We start from the raw sequence: 18977 nt of genomic DNA, 5'->3' as shown, positions 1-18977 counted from the left end.
TGCCCAAGATCATACAGACAGCAGGTTACTAGAAAAGCTGGGGGCAAACAAAAATTAGAAAAATACAAATTAGAGTTTATGGGAAAAGTTTTAAATGTTTAATGAAAAAGACTTAAAGCAATGCATTATTTACATGTGGGTAAGAAAAGGTGGCAGAATCTCCAAAGTTTGTCCTGGGGGGCTTTGAGAAGAGAGTTCACATAAACCCCATTAAATAGAAACTGCCCCTAAATATTTCCAAATTGTTACAAAATAGGTGAACAGGCTCCAGCAAGCAGATTGTTCAAATCAGATCAGCAACTGAAAGAAAAGATAAACAAGAAGGAATAATACAAACAAAGTGAAAATTTGTAAATTTAACTAAAGGCTCACAAAAGACTTCTCAAAACAAAAGAAAAAAAAGCGGAATAAAACCTCAAGTGCCCCAAACCAGGAACCAGGAAGCTCTCTCTAAAACAATCACAAATACGGATTTACTGTCTTACCGTTCATGGGCATCTCGTCAATCTGAGTGGAGTAGTACTGCTCAATGTCTCTGAGGATTCGGATATCATCATTCTTCACAAAATTAATGGCCACGCCCTTTCGGCCATATCGACCTGATCGCCCAATTCTTCAACAATAAAGCAAAATCACTTCAGTAAACATAGCAAAAAAGGTTTCAGTAAATCCATCAACAAGAGTGAAACCACAGAAAAGCTTGTGCTGCCTACCTATGTATGTACAGCTCTCTGTTGTTGGGCAGGTCGTAATTAATGATGAGGGACACCTGGGGCACATCCAGCCCCCGGGCCCAGACGTCTGTAGAAATGAGCACTCGGCTGCACAAAGAAAGGCATTTGAGACAATCACCTTAGCATAAAAGGGTCAGACCGGCGAACACATCAGGGCCCCGCACAAGGGACAGCACCAGAAAGCCCCGTTCAGAAGGTGCATTTGGTATATTTCATTACTTAGGTCTTGTGTGCTGATAAAAAAAAAAAAAAAAAAGCTTTTTTTTTTTTTTTTTTTTTGCGGTACGCGGGCCTCTCACTGCTGCAGCCTCTCCCGTTGCGGAGCACAGGTTCCGCACGCCCAGCCGCTCAGTGGCACGTGGGATCTTCCCGGACCAGGGCATGAACCCGTGTCCCCTGCATCGGCAGGCGGACTCTCAACCACTGCGCCACCAGGGAAGCCCCTGGCTATCTTTTACACTACTACATTTAATTTGTTTAGAGCCAGTCCCATACCAATAATTGGGCAGGACATTTTACTTTTGTCTAGCAAAAACTCAAGTACAGCGGCCTCACTGATTTTGGTACAGTGTTTACAGTATCTTCAAATTAGAAATGCAACTCACACCTCTCTGTCCTTCACACAGGACAGAATCTGCCACACCACAGACCCACACTATCCAATGCTGAGGCCACCAGCCCACCAAGCACCGGAGTGGCTGGTCTGAAATGAGATTGTCTTACAGTGTAAAATTCACACTGGATTTGAACACTTAGTACAAAAAAAATGCAAAAAACCTCATTAATATTTTTAATATTGATTACATGTTGAAATGATATGATATACTGGGTTAAATGACATATGTTTACTTAAATTATATTTCTATTGGACATCACTGGTCTAGAAGCATTCAAAGTCTGTAGGCACAGCAGAACAGAAGAAAATAATACTGCCAGGTAATCACATATAACTGGAGCCCTAGAGCAAGAGGAAAGAATGGGGCCAAAGCACCAACAGAGGGGTAAGGCCAAGAGTCACAGAAGTGCCAAACGGAAGCAATAAGACTAAATCACATGTGGACCCATCAGCGTGAAACCACAGAAACAAAACACAAAACAGACCTAAGAAGCAGCCTGCAGAGAAGAAACTGTTTTACATGAGCAGCAGCAGGTGACATCCCCACAGGACCGACACAACCAAGAAACACCAAATGCAGAGGGCTGACTGCACTAGGCCACTTCATATAAGGGATTAGAATGTCTGCAGAGTTTGGTGTCCACAGGACTTCTGGGACTGATCCTGCTTGGACTGCCTCCTTCAACACATCAGAAGGCGGTGTTTCAAGATGAAGCAGACATTTCCAAAGAAACTAAAACAGACATTTTGTTACCAGCAAACCCAAACTAAATACAGAAAGACATTCTTCAAGCACAAGGAAATGCATCCCTGGGACTTCCCTGATGGTCTAGTGGGTAAGACTGCACTCTCAATGCAGGGGGCCCTGGTTTGATCCCTGGTCGGGGAACTAGATCCCGCATGCATGCCGCAACTAAAGATCCCACGTGCCGCAATTAAGACCTGGTGCAGCCAAAATAAATAAACAAATATGTATATATATATGTGTATATTTAAAAAAAAGAAATGCATCCCTGATGTTAGCTCAGAGATAAAGGAAAGACAGAAGAGTAACAAGTATGGTCAATATGTAGCATTCATTATATGAATTATGTAAGTTTCATTATATAAAGCAAAAATTTCTAGTTGAGGTTGAAATATATATAAATTAAAACACATGACAACAGTGACAGAAGTCGGGGGGGCGGTCACTGAAGTCAGGGTTTCAAGTTCTCTGTGCTCTCAGAGAAGATGGTAAAAGTACCAAGCAACCACAGCTGCTGACGACTCTTCAAGGTGACCACTAAATAACATAAAGAAATAAACATTTTCCAAAATAAAAAGTGCGGAAAAGGAATAACAACAACAACAACAACAAATCCAAACTAAAGAAAGAAAAAACCACAGAAGAGAAATGACAAGTAAGATATACTTATGGTCAATTTAAAACCAAATATATCAGTATTTACATTAAATGAAACCGGACTAAATGTTCCAGTTAAAAGACAATTATGGACTTCCCTTGTGGCATAGTGGTTAAGAATCCACCTGCCAATGCAGGGGACACAAGTTCGAGCTCTGGTCAAGGAAGATCCCACATGCCACGGAGCAACTAAGCCTGTGCACCACAACTACTGAGCCTGCGCTCTAGAGCCTGCACTCTAGAGCCCATGAGCCACAACTACTGAGCCCACGTGCCACAACTACTGAAGCCCACATGCCTAGAGCCCGTACTCCACAACAAGAGAAGACACCACAATGAGAAGCCCGTGCACCGCAACAAAGAGTAGCCCCTGCTTACCGCAACTAGAGAAAGCCCCCGCGCAGCAATGAAGACCCAACGCAGCCAAAAATAAATAAAATAAATTTTTTTAAAAAGACAGCAATTATCATTAGATTTAAAGAAAAGGAAAAATAAAACCCATCTATGAGATACCAAGCATTCAGAGCCAGTGCTGCTGGTCAGACAGAGCAGGATTCAGGACAAAAGCCCTAGTAGAGAAGAGCAGACACTTCCACAGCAAAACCTAAATCCTCCAGAAATCTAGTAATTCTGAACTTGTACACTCAGGTCTCTGGACCCATAACGCAAGAACGGACAGAACCCCCAAGAAGAAAACCAGCACTCTCAACACTGATGAAACAAGACTTAAGGGAAAAAGGGTAAGGATGCAGGTTTGAGAAATACAGCTAGCAACTAAAATCCAACACCACACAGCAACCATCTTGTCCAAGCACAGAGAACGTTTGTAAAACGACCCTGTGCTGGGCCACAAAGCAAGTCTCAATACACACTGAGGGGATGAAATCACACAAAGCAGGTTCTCTGGCCACAGTGGGATTAAGCTAAAACCAATACAAAAAGATAAATGGAAAATCTCCATTTATTTGGAAACAGAAAAATACACTTCTAAATAAGGCAACCGACCTACGTAGTTAAGGCTAGTTCTCATCTCAGCCTAACCTATCACACCAGCAGTGGCTGCCCTGCTCACCAGCAAGTTGGTGACCTGCCCAAGCTCAGCTGTGGGGAGGGAAACTCAGCCTAACACCCCATAAATGCTGGCCCACAGCACCAGCACCAGGACCACAGCAGAGAGCTCAGCCAACCCACCTGGCGCCCGACCGGAACTCCTTCATGATGGACTCGCGCTCCTTCTGGGGCATGTCCCCGTGCATGGATGACACAGTGAAGTTGGCTTCCCTCATCTTCTCCGTCAGCCAGTCAACCTACAGATGGAATCAACAGATGCTGCCATAAGCTCACAAACCAGAGACTGTATACAGGATTTCATGTCAATTACCTGCAGAACCAATTCAAATATTCATAAACAAGTGCTCTTAAAACTCAGGCTAGGGACTTCCATAGTGGCGCAGTGGTTAAGAACCTGCCTGCCAATGCGGGGGACACGGGTTCGAGCCCTGGTCTGGGAAGATCCCACATGTCGCGGAGCAACGAAGCCCGTGCGCCACAACAACTACTGAGCCTGCACTCTAGAGCCTGCGAGCCACAACTCCTGAGCCTGTGTGCTGCAACTACTTAAGTCCACGTACTTAGAGCCCTTGCTCCGCAACGAGAAGTCATCACAATGAGAAGCCTGCACACCACAATGAAGAGTAGCCCCTGCTCGACACAACTAGAGAAAGTCCACGTGCTACAACAAAGACCCAGCACAGCCAAAAAAAAATATATATATATATATAAACAAAACTCAGGCTAATCCTCACTGGCTGTGTAGAAAACTTAATTTTGGAGCTTCCCTGGTGGCGCAGTGGTTAAGAGTCTGCCTGCCAATGCAGGGGACACGGGTTCAAGCTCTGGTCTGGGAGGATCCCACATGCCGTGGAGCAACTAAGCCAAGTGAGCCACAGCTACTGAGCCTCCGCGTCTGGAGCCTGTGCTCTGCAACGGGAGAAGTCACAACAGTGAGTGGCCCCCACTCGCCGCAACTGGAGAAAGCCCTCGCACAGAAACGAAGACCCAACACAGCCATAAATAAAATAAATACATACATACATACATAAACACATACATACATAAATACATACATACACACACACATATATATAAATGAATGAATGAATGAAAACTTAACTTTGCCCAGCAAATACTGAGGCAAAAATTCTCTTAAAAGACAATATGTCACTATTCTCATTTGAAATTTAAGTTCGAATATTTTTTGGAATGTGGTCCAAATCTTCTTCCTATTCCAAGGAGAGCTGCCAGGGTTCTCAGCTCTGCCGGCACATCAGCATCACCTGGGAGCTCAAAGAACGCATGTCCGGGCCCCACCAGAACCAATGACCCGGAGCCTTCAATCAAGGGACCAGATCAACACCTTTCACACATTCCCTGGATACACCCGCTTGTCCGCTCATCGTCCAGGATGACTTTGAGCTAAAGGGCAGAGCCCAGTGGCTGCCTGAGACCACGTAGCCAGAGCCTAAAGCACGTAATTCTGGTCCTCAACAGAAGATACCTGACCTAAGTCCTATGAAAACAGATCTTTGGTTTTCGCCACAAAGACTTAAAAGAGCCAGGATGGCCACGCACCTTCCTCTTGGTGTTACAGAAGATAACAGCCTGAGTGATGGTCAGCGTATCATAGAGGTCACACAGAGTGTCGAACTTCCACTCTTCTCTCTCCACAGCCACAAAAAACTGCTTGATGCCTTCTAGAGTCAGTTCATCACTGGAGGACAAACACAATCCTGTCAACTCATCCTTCCAACCAAAACTGGAGGACGAGCGCAGGCCAAGGGCTTTTCCAGGCACGGGCCCAACCCCCAGCGGCCCAGGAGCCTGGGCGTTAAACCCCCGCCCCTCCCACCAGCCACATCCTCCTAGGAGTCGCCACTTCCACCCACCGCACGGGCCCAAGCCCTGGATCAGTATGAACCTTTAACCACACCTTGTATATGGTTCTAAACAAAATGTTCGGCTGTTCAATAGTATACACATTTTAATGCCAGTGGTAAATAATTCCATCAATAAGTAAATACTATCAGCAAATTTTTAAATTTGGAATTACTGGATCAAAGGAGACTGTATAAAAGCTGGCTTTTCAAAAGAGAAAATTAAAAAGAACTTACATGTTTTAAAACCCAAGTACAACTATGCTGTGTTTTAGTCCCACCTGAGAAGTAGGGCATCCTCACCGTTTCACCAAAATGCGGATAGGGTCGGTCATGAACTTGTTGGTCATCTCCAGGATCTCATGGGGCAGCGTGGCACTGATGAGCACCACCTGAGTGGCTGGGGGCAAGTACCTGTACACATCATAGATCTGTTCTTTGAAACCTGGGATGAGCAATGAGACACACGGGGAATTTTAAAGGCTGCACACTTTGAAACAGAAGTTGCACATCAACTGTTCACATTTAACTGGACGCAGCACTGTGACTGTAAGGTGCAAGATCTCACATGGAATCTTCTTACAGAGCTGGACCACATTCTCGCATCCCCTCTCCTCTCCCTGGTGTGCTCTTGGGATCAGAGCCCCACCCAAGAGTCCTGGATGCCAACAGGTAAAAGCAACAGAAACCTGAGCCCTGAGCCCACAACCTCAGACCCCTGCAGGTAGTTTCACATCTCAGTTCCAGCTGCTGCTGCCCTGTGAGGGTATGCATCCACTGTGGCTAGATCTGCCACATTTTAAATAAATCCAGAGATCTAGATTTTCACCAAAAAAAATCTCCCACAGATACTGACCCATGTTGTACACCTGAAAATGTTACATGTCAATTATACCTTAATTTAAAAACCTCCCAGTTAAATAATGCAACTAGTTTACATTATTTCATACAGTACAGGCTGAATAAAACCCGATGGTAAGCAGGACCTGGCCCTCGGGTCCCCACACCACCATCTCTGCAGGACGGGTTAGGAGGCCAGCGTGCGAGAAGGGGACAGGTGGCTGCGAGGTTCTGACTGTAGAGATCAGGGGGCCAGAAGCTACATTTCCGACACATTCCCAGCTGACATAGATGCCACTGGTTCTGGAGACCTCACTTTGCAGTAACTGTACCTTTAACTTAGCTAAAGAGCAGGTCCTCCAGGTAAGGGGCCCAAGACAGAAGGGGGGTGGAGGGCTGCTCCAAGGGGTGGCATCAGACTCTAGGTTCCTGAGAGAACTGCTCAAGAACCAGGGAACAGGAAAACGCTTGGGAAGAACCCCATGAGTTACTGGTGACTCCTGAGAAGCAAAATATTCCCTTCATGCCAGGCGACCCCAATGTCTAAGGGGACGACCCACCCGACCCCCTGGTATGGAAATAAGACTGGAGGGGGGTGTGCAGGGAGGGGAGGCGTGAAGACACTGTGAGGTACTGCCCGCAGCTGTTACTGAACCAAGGTGACAGCTGTTGTTATGCATTTCCCAGCTGCTGTGCTAAGAGCCCAATTCTAGAAATTTATCTTGAAAAATAACCAATAAAAGAGTAAAAACAACCTAGACAACCAATAAAAAACTAGTGAAATAAATTATGGAACATCCACCCCACAAAATACCCTACTACCATGAAACAAGATTTATTCAGCTATCTGTTCCACCCCTTCCCCACCACCAGGCATCTCTGCACCACATCCCAGCTCCACGCCTCAGCCATCTGTGCTCACCCACCACACAACAAGCAGTACCCCATCAATTTGGCTGAAATGCTGTTGTTCTGGCTGTCATCAGTCTTACAAACCACTGCCATAAAAAAATCAGAGTTTTATGTTCCTAAGTGCACCCAGGGCATAACTGTTTTCCACAAAGAACATACTACCTATATTGAGTTCATTAGCTCCACATTTCAATTTTACACTGTGAAAATTTAACAATTTTACATCAATAGAAAATGAATTCTTTTGTTACTCATACCTTTATTCAACATTTCATCAGCCTCATCCAAAACCAACATCTTGATAGCACGTGTCCTCAAACTTCTGCGACGAATCATATCTATAAAATCAGATTTCGAAATAAGTAGACCTCAGGCTATAAGTAAAGAGCCAGCCACTTCAACCAGTTTTCACAGCATTTCAGGGACCTTCCCTCCACTTCTTACAAGTTACTCAAATGCAAAAATCCACCAAGTAGCATATCAAATTGAAAATGGTCCTCTATTGTTTAAGCACTTCTTATAGACAAAAGAAATTACCAAAGACGCGCCCAGGTGTGCCAGCGACAACATGCTGTCCATAATCCAGTTTCCTGATGTCCTCCCCAACGTTGGTGCCCCCAATGCAGGCATGGCACTGGACGTTCATGTAGTCACCCAAAGCAAGCAGGCCCTGAATTAAAACACAGATTCATGTTCAAGGTCTGCCCCAAGACCGCTATGAAGTCTGAAACATCTGAGTTCCCTCAAAATGAAGACTGTTTCTATTCTAGTTTAAGATGACCACCAGGTATTGTTTATGCCATTATTTCTATCATAAAACTAGAGAGCCCAAGTCTCCTCCTTCCACTCTTTTCTGTGCCAGAGTGAAGTCAGTTTTACTGTTTTCTCATTACAAAAGCAGTATGTATTTACAGAAAAATAATATATAAAATTCATAATCCTATCCACCCACAGATGCTATTAACATCTTAATAGATACACTTCCAAAATGTTTATACTATAAAAACAAAATAGTTACAATTATTTTTTACAATTATTTTTAATTTTTTTGGAAGAAAATTACAATTCTAAGATTGCAAAAAACTATTGGAATCACACAAGCTAGACTAAAAATGACTTCATACAAACCAGCAACTCATATAATATGTGATTGATCACAAAATGTTAGGAATCAGGGAAAAAAAAACCTGACAGAACACAAAAACCGGATTAGATTAAGTCAATCAGTTGAACAGCGTGGGGGTTAGGGAGGGAGGTCAGGTATGCCGGCCTACCTACTGACTGCAGATACCCCTCAACCCCAGCTTAGTCAGATATCCACACAGACTTTACAATCAGCCCTCCCTAACCTTGGATCCAACCAACTTCACATCATGTAGTGTTGTAGTACATATTCATTTTTTAAAACCTGCATATAAATGGATCCATACAGTTCAAACCCATGTTGTTTAGGGTCAACTGTACTTGCAGATATGACAGTGCCATCTTTAACTGTCTTACCTTCTGGATCTGTACAGCTAACTCTCTCGTTGGAGCCAAGATTAAAGCTTGGGTTTCACGAACCTGGTAAAATAATTTGTTGGAAAACAGAGAATCTCAGTATCTTCAAGGTAGACTGCACTAATTCAGACTCAGATCTATTTTGAATATTATCTCAAGTTAACCACACATCTGATTTCAGGTAAGCGAACCTGAATGTTACCTAATTTGCATACCCAGTAATAATGGGTATACTGGTCAGGATTCTTGTTTACAGACAAGAATTTCCACTAGTTAAAAAAATCTCCCAGTTTACAGACATAGAAAACAAACTTATGGTTACCAAAGGGGAAAGGGTGGAGGGAGGGATAAATTAGGAGTTTGCGATTAAAATATACACACTACTATGTAAAAAAAGATATAACCAAAAAGGACCTACTGTATAGCACAGGGAACGAACTCTCTCTCTCTCTCTCTCTCTCTCTCTCTCTCTCTATATATATATATATATATATATATAAATCACTTCGCTATACACCTGAAACTAACATAGCATTGTAAATCAACTAAATTTCAATAAAAATTTTTAAAAAGACTCTCAGTTTAAATAAAAAAGAATTTATGACAGGGTATTAGCTTAGATATTAGTGTGCACTTAAGATTCTCTTTAAAATGTGTTTAATCAGTACAACTAGAGATATTTAAGAACTGTACTTCTTGAACACTGTAGTTACAGAAGGTAAAGGAAGTATTTCCTAGGATTAAAGAGAAGTTTAAGATTACCTGAATATCCAAACACTGGAGGACAGAAATACTAAAGGTGGCTGTTTTGCCTGTACCAGACTGAGATCTAGTAAAGAAAACACAGATAAATGGGATTTAGAGTGATGGGCTACATGCCACTGCTCCCATTCATGTAACCCCCGCCCCAGCAGTGCTCTGAGGAGAGGAGCACTGGGCAGCTTCTTCCAAGTCGATTCCCCCCCACCCCCTGAACAATATCTTAACTGCAAGGTGGTGGGACTCAGGCATAATGTCACAACTTTTAAATCACGGGTGATAAGGACAGTAAATGTGGCCTTTGCATCAGGGGGTGATAGAGCTGCAGAATCTATAGAATGGGTGTTATAGGTGGCAAAAAAAGATTCCCCTTTATATAATTCTTTTCTACGATTTCAGACTTTTTTTTTTTGTAAATGAGTCTTTAAAAATTATGCAAATAGGGAATAATGCTATTAAAAGAGTATTATATACAATTCCATACACCGAATAATAGATTAAGTAAAGCTGGCTTTAAAAAAAAAAAGAAAGCTTTCTAGAGTGGAGGATGCAAAACTAAAAACAAACAGCCCAGAGCTGAAGTCAAGGCAAGAGCTGGTAACGGCATCTGAATGAAGAAGCACTGAACTACACACTGCTGTACTAACTAGCACCTGATTACCCCTCTGCATGAGCAGACTTACTGTGCAATGACATCTCTCCCTTTAATTATCTGCTTAATAGCTCGCTGCTGGATTGCTGATGGTTTTTCAAAACCTGTAAATTAAAACAGAAAAAGTGAGCTCTAACCACGAGGACAGCATACTTGCAACCATACACTGGAACTCTTTGTGCCGAGGATGTTATCTTTTTACAATCCCCCACCCCCTCCTAACCCAATGTCCAACATAATAAGCTCTCAAGAAACAGCTGCTGAATGAAGTAGGCTTAAGTGGATTTTTATACTAACATACCATCTTATTTATAAAGACACAATCTCTAAGGAACACTGTTGCAAAATATAGACACCCCAGTTAGGTTAAAAAAAATGTTGGTGGTTACTCCTGGAGGATGGGGTGAGGGAGGCTCATATTTTACTCCAATTACTTGTGTATTGTTTGACTATATTACAATAACCTGCAGTAATGGAGTTTTTTTTTAATTACTTTTTAAGCTAAAAAAAGGAATATAAACCCATCAGTGCTGTAGTCACCACTCCCCACCAGCAGTAAGTCTGCAGGTTGTGTTATCACCTACAACCCCATTTCATCTACTCCTCCTGCCTTGATGCAGTTACATGAACTACAACACCACCCCTCTAGTGTCCAAGTAAACAAACAAAACTTTACATACAAATAATGTACTTTAATTAATTTATGGCAGTCTTTTAAAATGTAGTACAATTTCCTATCTAACACAAAAGCAAATATAACAGATGATTTAAACCCCTCAGGATGATCCAGCAGGTAGATGGGAAACTAAAAACAGTGTTTTAGGGCAGGGACATCCCGGGTGCCAAGAGGCAGGCAGGGCTGTCGGCCACACTACGAGGGCCAGCTGCAATGGTTCTTCACCTCCCATTCCCTCCGTACCTTCTCTGTGCTAGACTGTCATGACATCAAGGACTGTTGGATAAAAAAGATGTCCATCCCAGTCCCAGGCATTAAGCACAGATGCTGATCACACCCGTCTACATCCCCAACCCGACCTCTTCCCAACTGCCTCCTTGACATCTCCTACTGAATGGTTTACAGGTCCCTGAAGCTCTCCTCATTCCAAAAGAGCTCCCTCGAGTGCTCCCCGCCTGAGGAGAGGGCATCATCACCTGCCCAGTTACTCAAACATCCAGGACTTTCGTCTCCTGTTCACATTCAACCCATCAGCAAACCCAGTTAGTACTCCATCTCCACCACAATACCATCATCACTCCCCTAGACTGGAGCAAAAGCCTCCTAACATCTCCCTGTTTCCTCTCCTGCCTCACCTTCCCCCATATCCAGACACCCAGGACCATCTCTGTGACTGTAAATTTGATCCCATCATTTCCCTGCTTAAAACCCTCCAATGGCCTCCCACTGCACTTAGAAATAAAATTCAAATTCTATCACCTCGCACCAAGCTTTTCAAGATCTGCGCCCCCGCCCCCCAAAACTCGCCCCTAGGCTCCCAGCACAGGGAGATTCTTTCTGTTCCTGGAATGCATAAGGCTCCCGGCTGCAGGGCCCTGACACCAGCTGCCCAGTTCTACCATAATCTTCTCATAACAGGTTCCTTAACTCAAATCTCAGCTCAAATGCCAGCCTCTCCTGGGAGCCCCCTTACCTACGTGCTCTATTTTAACTCTCTCCTCCCGCCAATCACGCTTGATTCCGTTATCCCGCTTTATTTTCTTCGTAGCCATTACCACTAACTATATAATCCTTCCCCCAAACATAACAAGCTCCCTAAGGCCTGCCTGGTTCACTGCTAAGCCGCCAGTGCCTACAGCCGCGCACGTTCCTAGCACCTGTCAGGTGCAAGACAATCATCCGCTGAATAAGTGACTCCGGGGTGCATGGAGGACCCTGCAGCCCTCGCGGGACCCAGCACGGCGCCCCGCTGGGAGAACAACACCCGAACCGGCCGACACAGACGGGGGTGGGGACAAGTGCTAGGGGCGGGGGTCGCCCGTCAGGGCCCCAGGGCTCGGCCTCAGTCCCGACCCCCAGCCCCGGCGCGGCCGCACTCCCAGTCTCGGGAACCACCCCCGGCTGGGCCCTCCCTCACCTCCCCGCGGGCGCCCCAGCCCGCGGGCCGAGCTCACCGACCGTAGGCGTAGATGCCGCGCAGCAGGTCCTCCCGCAGGCCCATGGTGTCGAACGTGGGGGTCACGTCCACCTCCTCACTCGTCTCGAATTCCACTTTGGTCATGTCTTCCTCTTTGAGAAGCCGCTTCCGCGCCGAGCCCGAGGTCGCCATTGTGGCCGTAGCCGCCATAATCCCGAGCAGGCTGATAACTAAGCGCGCGCCTCAGAGGAAAGCGGAAGCAAGGCCCCACGCCGACGCTGCCCGGAACTGACGTCTACACGCTCGTGCGTGCGTGCGTACGAGCGTGCGTCGGGGCGGGGAGTTCCTGGTCACGTGAAAGGGGAAAGGGCGCCTGCTGCAGGGAAAGGGGTGGTGCTGCGGCTCTTGCGCGGGAGGGGCTCCCGCGGGATCTCGCCGAACCGGGCTCCGCCCACCCCTACAAAGGGTGCGAATGCTGCGGGGCCAAGGCGTTAGTACTGGGTGTGGTACTCCCGGCTGAGGTAGTCTTTTCTATTTACCGGAACCTCAGTGTGGGACGGTAGACCTAGTGCCCCTGCAGACGAGCTGCGGACCGTGCCAGGGCGGGCGCCCCTGCTCACGGCGGGGTCTCCAGGCGGCCCTGCTTCTAGTGGGAACCTGGGCGCGGGTCCCCACCGGTGCCCATTCCTTCGTGTGTACGCATGTTCCGACGTTGTCGCCGGCCGGGGACGCCGGCAAACGCATTACTACTCGTTATCACTGCCGCCCGATGGAAATCCTTACTGCACATCGTCTGCTTTTGGAAAGTCTGAAATTTTTAACTTCCTGCTTGTCAGCTCTCACTTTAACACCCCCAGGCCGGTTTTTAACCCCCTAATGGAAAAGCCCCTACCCGGGGTCGAGTGTGTTGGGAGAGTAAGGATTTCTGGGCTGTAGCACGCTATGCCGATCAAGTGTCCGCACTAAGTTCAGCATCAATATGGTTACCTCCCCGGGAGCGGGGGACCACCAGGTTGTCTAAGGAGGGGTGAACTGGCCCAGGTCAGAAACGGAGCAGGTCAAAACTCCCATGCTGATGAGTAGTGGGACTGCGCCTGTCAATAACCATTGCACTCCAGCCCGAGCAACTTAGCAATACCCTGTCTCTTAAAAAAAAAAAAAGGAAAAGAAAAGGATCTGATTTTCCTGGGTTAAATTTGAGATGCCTAGGTATCCAAGGGGAGTTGTCAAGTAGGCAGCTGAATGTTCAAATGTGAGAAGCAGTAGGGAATGACCGGACTCACCTGTTCCTGTGGAAATTGCTGCTTCCCGACTTCCCCTGGCCCACTCCCCGCTTTGGTGCAGGCCAGGGTGGGTGTGGGGGGCGTCCGTGCTCCCATGCAGAGGCCAGCGAGCCACACCTCAGCCTGGAACCCTGTCCCCGGGTGCTCTCTGCTGCTAGTCTGAACTTTATTCCTACAGGGCCTTCCCTGTAGCACCTGCATCCGCAAGTGGCGTTAGCATCTTGATTCCAAGGCAAACCCAGAACCCCCCACCAACTCCCTACATTTTATGGATAAGGTAGCACCCAGAGGCCCTCCACAGAGTGCCCAGGGCGTTCACAATGACCGTCTGTCGTTCACGCCTTGATCCTTTATTGATTGCTGCCAGGGGCCGTGCTTACCAGGTGGTGCTATACTGGTGCCCCCTGGGGCTTGGGAGTTTCTCCAGGACATACTCTTCCCACGGAGCCAGGTTACCAAAATGCTGCTTGATTGACCCTAGAATTGTGTACACAGCTATAGTCCCGTGTCATACAGAATAACTGTCAGTCGGGGTGCTCCTGAAGACCCAGTGGTGACTAAGAAACGGTTTTTGCCCTCAGAAAGCTCATGGACCTTGGGGTGCTGGGGCTTTCTCAACTCTGATCTAATAAAGCTAGGAATTTCTGTTCTTAGCAGAGGCTTAGTGAGGCTCTGGCCCCCTCTTTTACCTGGAAGGACAGCATTTTGAGTTTTTTATAACTATCTAGAACTTTCTATGCACCAGGCACAGAGAGAAGTGCTTTCCCACCATGAAGCAGGTGCCACTATTAGCCCCACTGGAGAAGTAAGAAAGCTGAGGCTTAGGGGTTTAAATAACCTGCCCCAGAGGGTAGCTGATGTGCAGCAGGGCTGGGGCTCTGGTCCAAGAACTTGTTTTCTTATCTGAGCTCGGACCTGTGTTCTTACCTACTCTGCCCCGAGCGGCCGCAGCCCCATCCCTCTCACTCACCAGGAGGAAGACACGGGTTCTGGTTGCTGTTCCTCCATCAATCAGCTGTGTGACCTTGGGAACCTTCCTTTGTCAGGAGGATAATCCTTAAGGTCCTTCCTACTCATATAGGCCATGGAACTATGACTGTCCCTTCTTTCTTGAGTAGTATATGCATCAGTGGGAACCAGGCACCCAACCAATGCTTATTGATTCACCCAACTAGTATGCATGGAGCATCACTTTTCTCAGGGTGGGGATACAGCAGAAAACAAGAGAGGCAAGAATCCTTGTCCTCTGGAAGTTTCAGGCTTGTCATGGGGAGGCAGGCAACAGACCGATAAATAATTAGAATATATAATATGTCGGGGAGCAGTGTGTCCAATAGAGAAAAATGAAATAGGGAAAGGGGGATGGGGAGCCGTGTGGGAAGTCTACAATTTTATTTTTTATTTTTTTAAAATGAGACCTTTTATTTATTTATTTATTTATTTAATTTATTTTGGCTCCGTTGGGTCTTCACTGCTGTGCATGGGCTTTCTCTAGTTGCGGTGAGCGGGGGCTACTCTTCGTTGCAGTTCAAGGGCTTTTCACTGCGGTGGCTTTTTTGGTTGCGGAGCACCTGCTCTAGGCGTGCAGGCTTCAATAGTTGTGGCTCGCAGGCTCTAGAGCGCGGGCTCAGTAGTTGTGGCGCACAGACTTCGTTGCTCCGCATAGTTGCTCCGCGGCATGTGGGATCTTTCTGGACCAGGGCTCGAACCCGTGCCCCCTGCATTGGCAGGCAGATTCTTAACCACTGCGCCACCAGGGAAGCCCAGTCCTACGATTTTAAATAGAATGGCTGGAAAGGCCTCTCTAGGAAGGTGGCCCTTGAGTGGAGTCCTGAAGGAGGTGAAGGGAAGAGCATTGCAGGCAGAGGCAAGTACAAAGGCCCTGGGACTGGCATGTGCCTGGAGCAGTCAGAGACTAGCAAGGGGGCCCCAATGTGGAGCAGGTAAATGCAAACGGGGTCAGCAAGTACCAGGAAATCAGAGTCTCACCTGTGGGGCATGGTTAGTCCTTGAGGATTTGTAGAGCAAAGGAAATGATATGACCTGACTCATCCTTTAGCAGGGAGGCCCTGTCTGCTGTGTTGAGAACCTGCCTCGGGGGGCATGGAGAAAGCAGCTAGGAGGTCATTGCAGAGGTCTGGGTAGGCACTGATCAGATCCCAGCAGTGCAAAGGGCGAGAGTGATCACATTCTGGGTATATCTTAACATAGAAGAACCACGACTTTCATTTAAATCTAAATAGTAATTATCAAATGTTGATTTTAGATGGATCTATTGGAACTATTTAGATACTTCCCAGAATTGCTCATGAGAACCAAAGAAGAGGTCCAGAATTTATCCTAAACTTCCTAGGACTTTTCTGAAGGATCTATGTGCTGACTGTTCACATAGAAGAGAAGATTCTATCCACTCCAAGATTTTCCATCATCTTCTCAATCACCATCTTCTGTGGATTGACCACATAGACAGGCAGTTTTTGGAAGGTTCCTGTGGTTCTCACAAAGGCAAAACAAACGCTTCGGGCTTCCCTGGTGGCGCAGTGGTTGAGAGTCCTCCTGCCGATGCAGGGGACACAGGTTCGTGCCCCGGTCCGGGAGGATCCCACATGCCGCAGAGCAGCTGGGCCCGTGAGCCATGGCCGCTGAGCCTGCGTGTCCAGAGCGTGTGCTCCACAACGGGAGAGGCCACAACAGTAAGAGGCCCGCGTACCAGAAAAAAAAAAAAAAAAAAAAAAAAAACCTTCACACCCGTCCTCCCTGCTGTGGGAATATGTTGGCGTTTCACTGATGCGTGGAGGCTCGAGTGAGGCACAACTCCTGTGGGCAGGGCCCAGACAGACGTGCCTGTCAAACCTGCTTGTCTGTGGCTGCTCAGCCAAGACTGTGGCTGGTCAGCCATAGCGTCTCAAGGACAAGGAAGGCAAGAACACGGAGTCTGTCCCCAGGAGAGCAGGTCACCATACCCATGGAGGGTGGATAGGCGAAGAATGGGGTCCAAGAGCTATCTAAAGGGGAATGAGAGGGGCTGGTTTCCTCCTTATAAGGCGTGGAGGTGGTGCCTGGTTTGGGTACGAAAGGAGAAAGCAGCTCGTCCCATTTTGCTTGGTTAAATTACTTGAACATTCTCTGGCTGCTAAATACCACCTTAAGACAGTATGGGCCATGCTGGGTGAAAGGAATGCTCTGTTTAGTACTCTTATCTCTTCATCGTTGCCCAGGACAAAAAAAAAGGAAGGAAGGTTTCTAAGTTCAGATATAAAGTGAATAAGGCCAGCTGCCTCCTATCTGTGGTAAGGGCATAGCTGGACATTTACAATGGCACTCTGGTGCTGGATATTAGCTGAGGGGTGCAAGGGAGCACCCCTTTTGTGCTTGGTGAACTTCTGCCTCACTCACCATATTTGTGGGTCATTAATTCCCTTAAGCTTCCTCTAACTCATTCCCCCTATTCTGGAGTACTGTGCATGCCTCTGTGTGTGTGTGTGTGTGTATGTGTACGTGTGCACGTTTATCCTTCTTCCCTACCTCACAGGCAAGTGAAGATCTGCGCCTTGGGCTTTGAGAAGAATGTTGACATGGAAAAGGGTCAAATAGGAGGACCCACATCTTAGAGGCTCAGGGCTCTTATCATCTAAGACTCCCTCTAGAATTGCTGTAGGGTGAAAAGAGCATTTTATAGAGTTAAAAATATCCTTAGGGATCTCTGGGCTAAATTTTCTTTACTGTTAGGACTAACCCCTATTTACATTGGGGCTGAGTTGCAAAGAAACTCCCACATTTTAAATTCCCATTTGGGGACCTGTCTTAAGCTGCTTCACTGCATGAAGCAGGGACTAGCATGGCTTCTTCTCAGCTACGCCCACTTATACTCAAACCCTGGTGTGGCTTCCAGGTCCCAGGAGCCAGGGGTAGTTGGCTGAGGTATAGAGAGTCCTAGAGAGACCTGTCTTCAGCTGTCCTGGTAAGGCAGCTTGTCGCTTGAGCTGGCCCTGATTTTCTGAGTGCACTTTGATGGGAGTGGGAGTCTGTGAACAGTCAGGTGTTCCTTGGGAGTCCTGTGATGCTACGGTAGGCAGGGGCAGGGGTGGCAGTCGGACTAGAAGGCGCTCCCAGGGCAGGCTGTCACCCCCTGTGACCCAGCCCAGGGAAGGCTTTCCAGCCAGTCCTGGTTGTCAGGGCATGCACGGAGACCTGGGCATCTGGAGCTCCCAGAGTTTGAGCTGCAGGCTGGAGATGTGCTCCCCGACCCAGACCCTTGGCAGCTATATCATGTAATACCAGACAGCGTGCCAGGGTGTAATCTACTAAAAATAAAAGTTAATATTCTGGGAGCCCAAGTTTTTGGGTCACTGTCTCCTTGGAGCCAACTAATCCAGGGCCATTGACCCCAGTCAAAAGAAGGCATTTAGGTTCACAATTCAGGGCCAGTGTATTTATTTCCCATCTGTTTTTGAATCTTCAGGCTCAGGCTTGATGCATATTAAGGTTGATATTTTATGAGAGATTTGTGGGGAACACAGGGTTTTATAAATGTGCTCCCCTCTCCTTTATTAAGTGGAAGGTTAAGAAATCCCATCCTGGGAATCAGAAGCAGTTCCCTTCCCCACTGATGCAGGACTGGGCCAATCAAGTCTTCTTCCCCCAACGCCCCTGCCTTTTCCAGAATTTCCCCTCTTCAGCCAGTACCTGTCAACCTGGTCCGCTCCCACCATCTCTGTGCCCAGCACACATGAGGGTTGGCTCTTCCTCGCAGGACTGAGGGAAAAGCAAGAGAGGGGACGCCTCTACTGGTCTCTGATAGTTGGTCACCCAAACCATGTCACTTGTGAGAGAAGAGAAGGGGGCACAGTGAGTACTCATGCTTGGACAGGAAGTATCCCAGGCGCTCCAAGACTGATGGGCACCTTATCTGTGATGACTTCCCTCTCCGTTTGATCAACTGAGTTAATTTGATTGTTTTCTGAAACAATGAGTTTATGGTTGTTATTGAACCCATGCTTGCTCACTGTAAAAAGTTTAATTAATAGAAAAAAAGAAAGCAACAGATTTCCTAAAATTCTACCACCAAAAATAACAAGTATTAGCATCAGGGAACAGCATTCCAGAATCCACCCGCTCTCTTTCTCTGTTTCTCTGTTTCTAGCTCTTTGTGTTTCTCTCTCTCTCTGTCTCTCTCCCGCACATTCGAGTGCACACACAAACACATACACACACACTGAACAATAGACAGATGGACAGATTAGATGGATGAAT

The 18977-nt window shown here is 46.8% G+C and overlaps 1 protein-coding gene across 1 annotated transcript in view; it reads right to left on the bottom strand.

Moving 5' to 3' along the window:
- Positions 1-75: 75 nt before the first annotated feature.
- Positions 76-18977, bottom strand: part of EIF4A3 (eukaryotic translation initiation factor 4A3) — a 23533-nt gene continuing 4631 nt past the window's right edge. The window contains exons 2-14 of the mRNA XM_059048346.2: positions 18411-18479; positions 12483-12787; positions 10380-10452; positions 9700-9766; positions 8938-9000; positions 7975-8107; positions 7695-7775; positions 5989-6130; positions 5384-5522; positions 3944-4059; positions 714-821; positions 486-613; positions 76-300 (exon numbers count right to left, since the gene is read on the bottom strand). Of these exons, the coding sequence (XP_058904329.1) occupies positions 284-300; positions 486-613; positions 714-821; positions 3944-4059; positions 5384-5522; positions 5989-6130; positions 7695-7775; positions 7975-8107; positions 8938-9000; positions 9700-9766; positions 10380-10452; positions 12483-12651 (1236 nt within the window). The 5' untranslated portion in view covers positions 12652-12787; positions 18411-18479 and the 3' untranslated portion in view covers positions 76-283. The remainder of the gene's footprint in view (positions 301-485; positions 614-713; positions 822-3943; positions 4060-5383; positions 5523-5988; positions 6131-7694; positions 7776-7974; positions 8108-8937; positions 9001-9699; positions 9767-10379; positions 10453-12482; positions 12788-18410; positions 18480-18977) is intronic.

Source organism: Kogia breviceps, chromosome 19 (assembly GCF_026419965.1).
Source record: "Kogia breviceps isolate mKogBre1 chromosome 19, mKogBre1 haplotype 1, whole genome shotgun sequence".
NCBI lineage: Eukaryota > Metazoa > Chordata > Mammalia > Artiodactyla > Physeteridae > Kogia > Kogia breviceps.
Note: the sequence above shows the minus strand (reverse complement) of the source record. Positions and strands in the feature narration are given on the sequence as shown.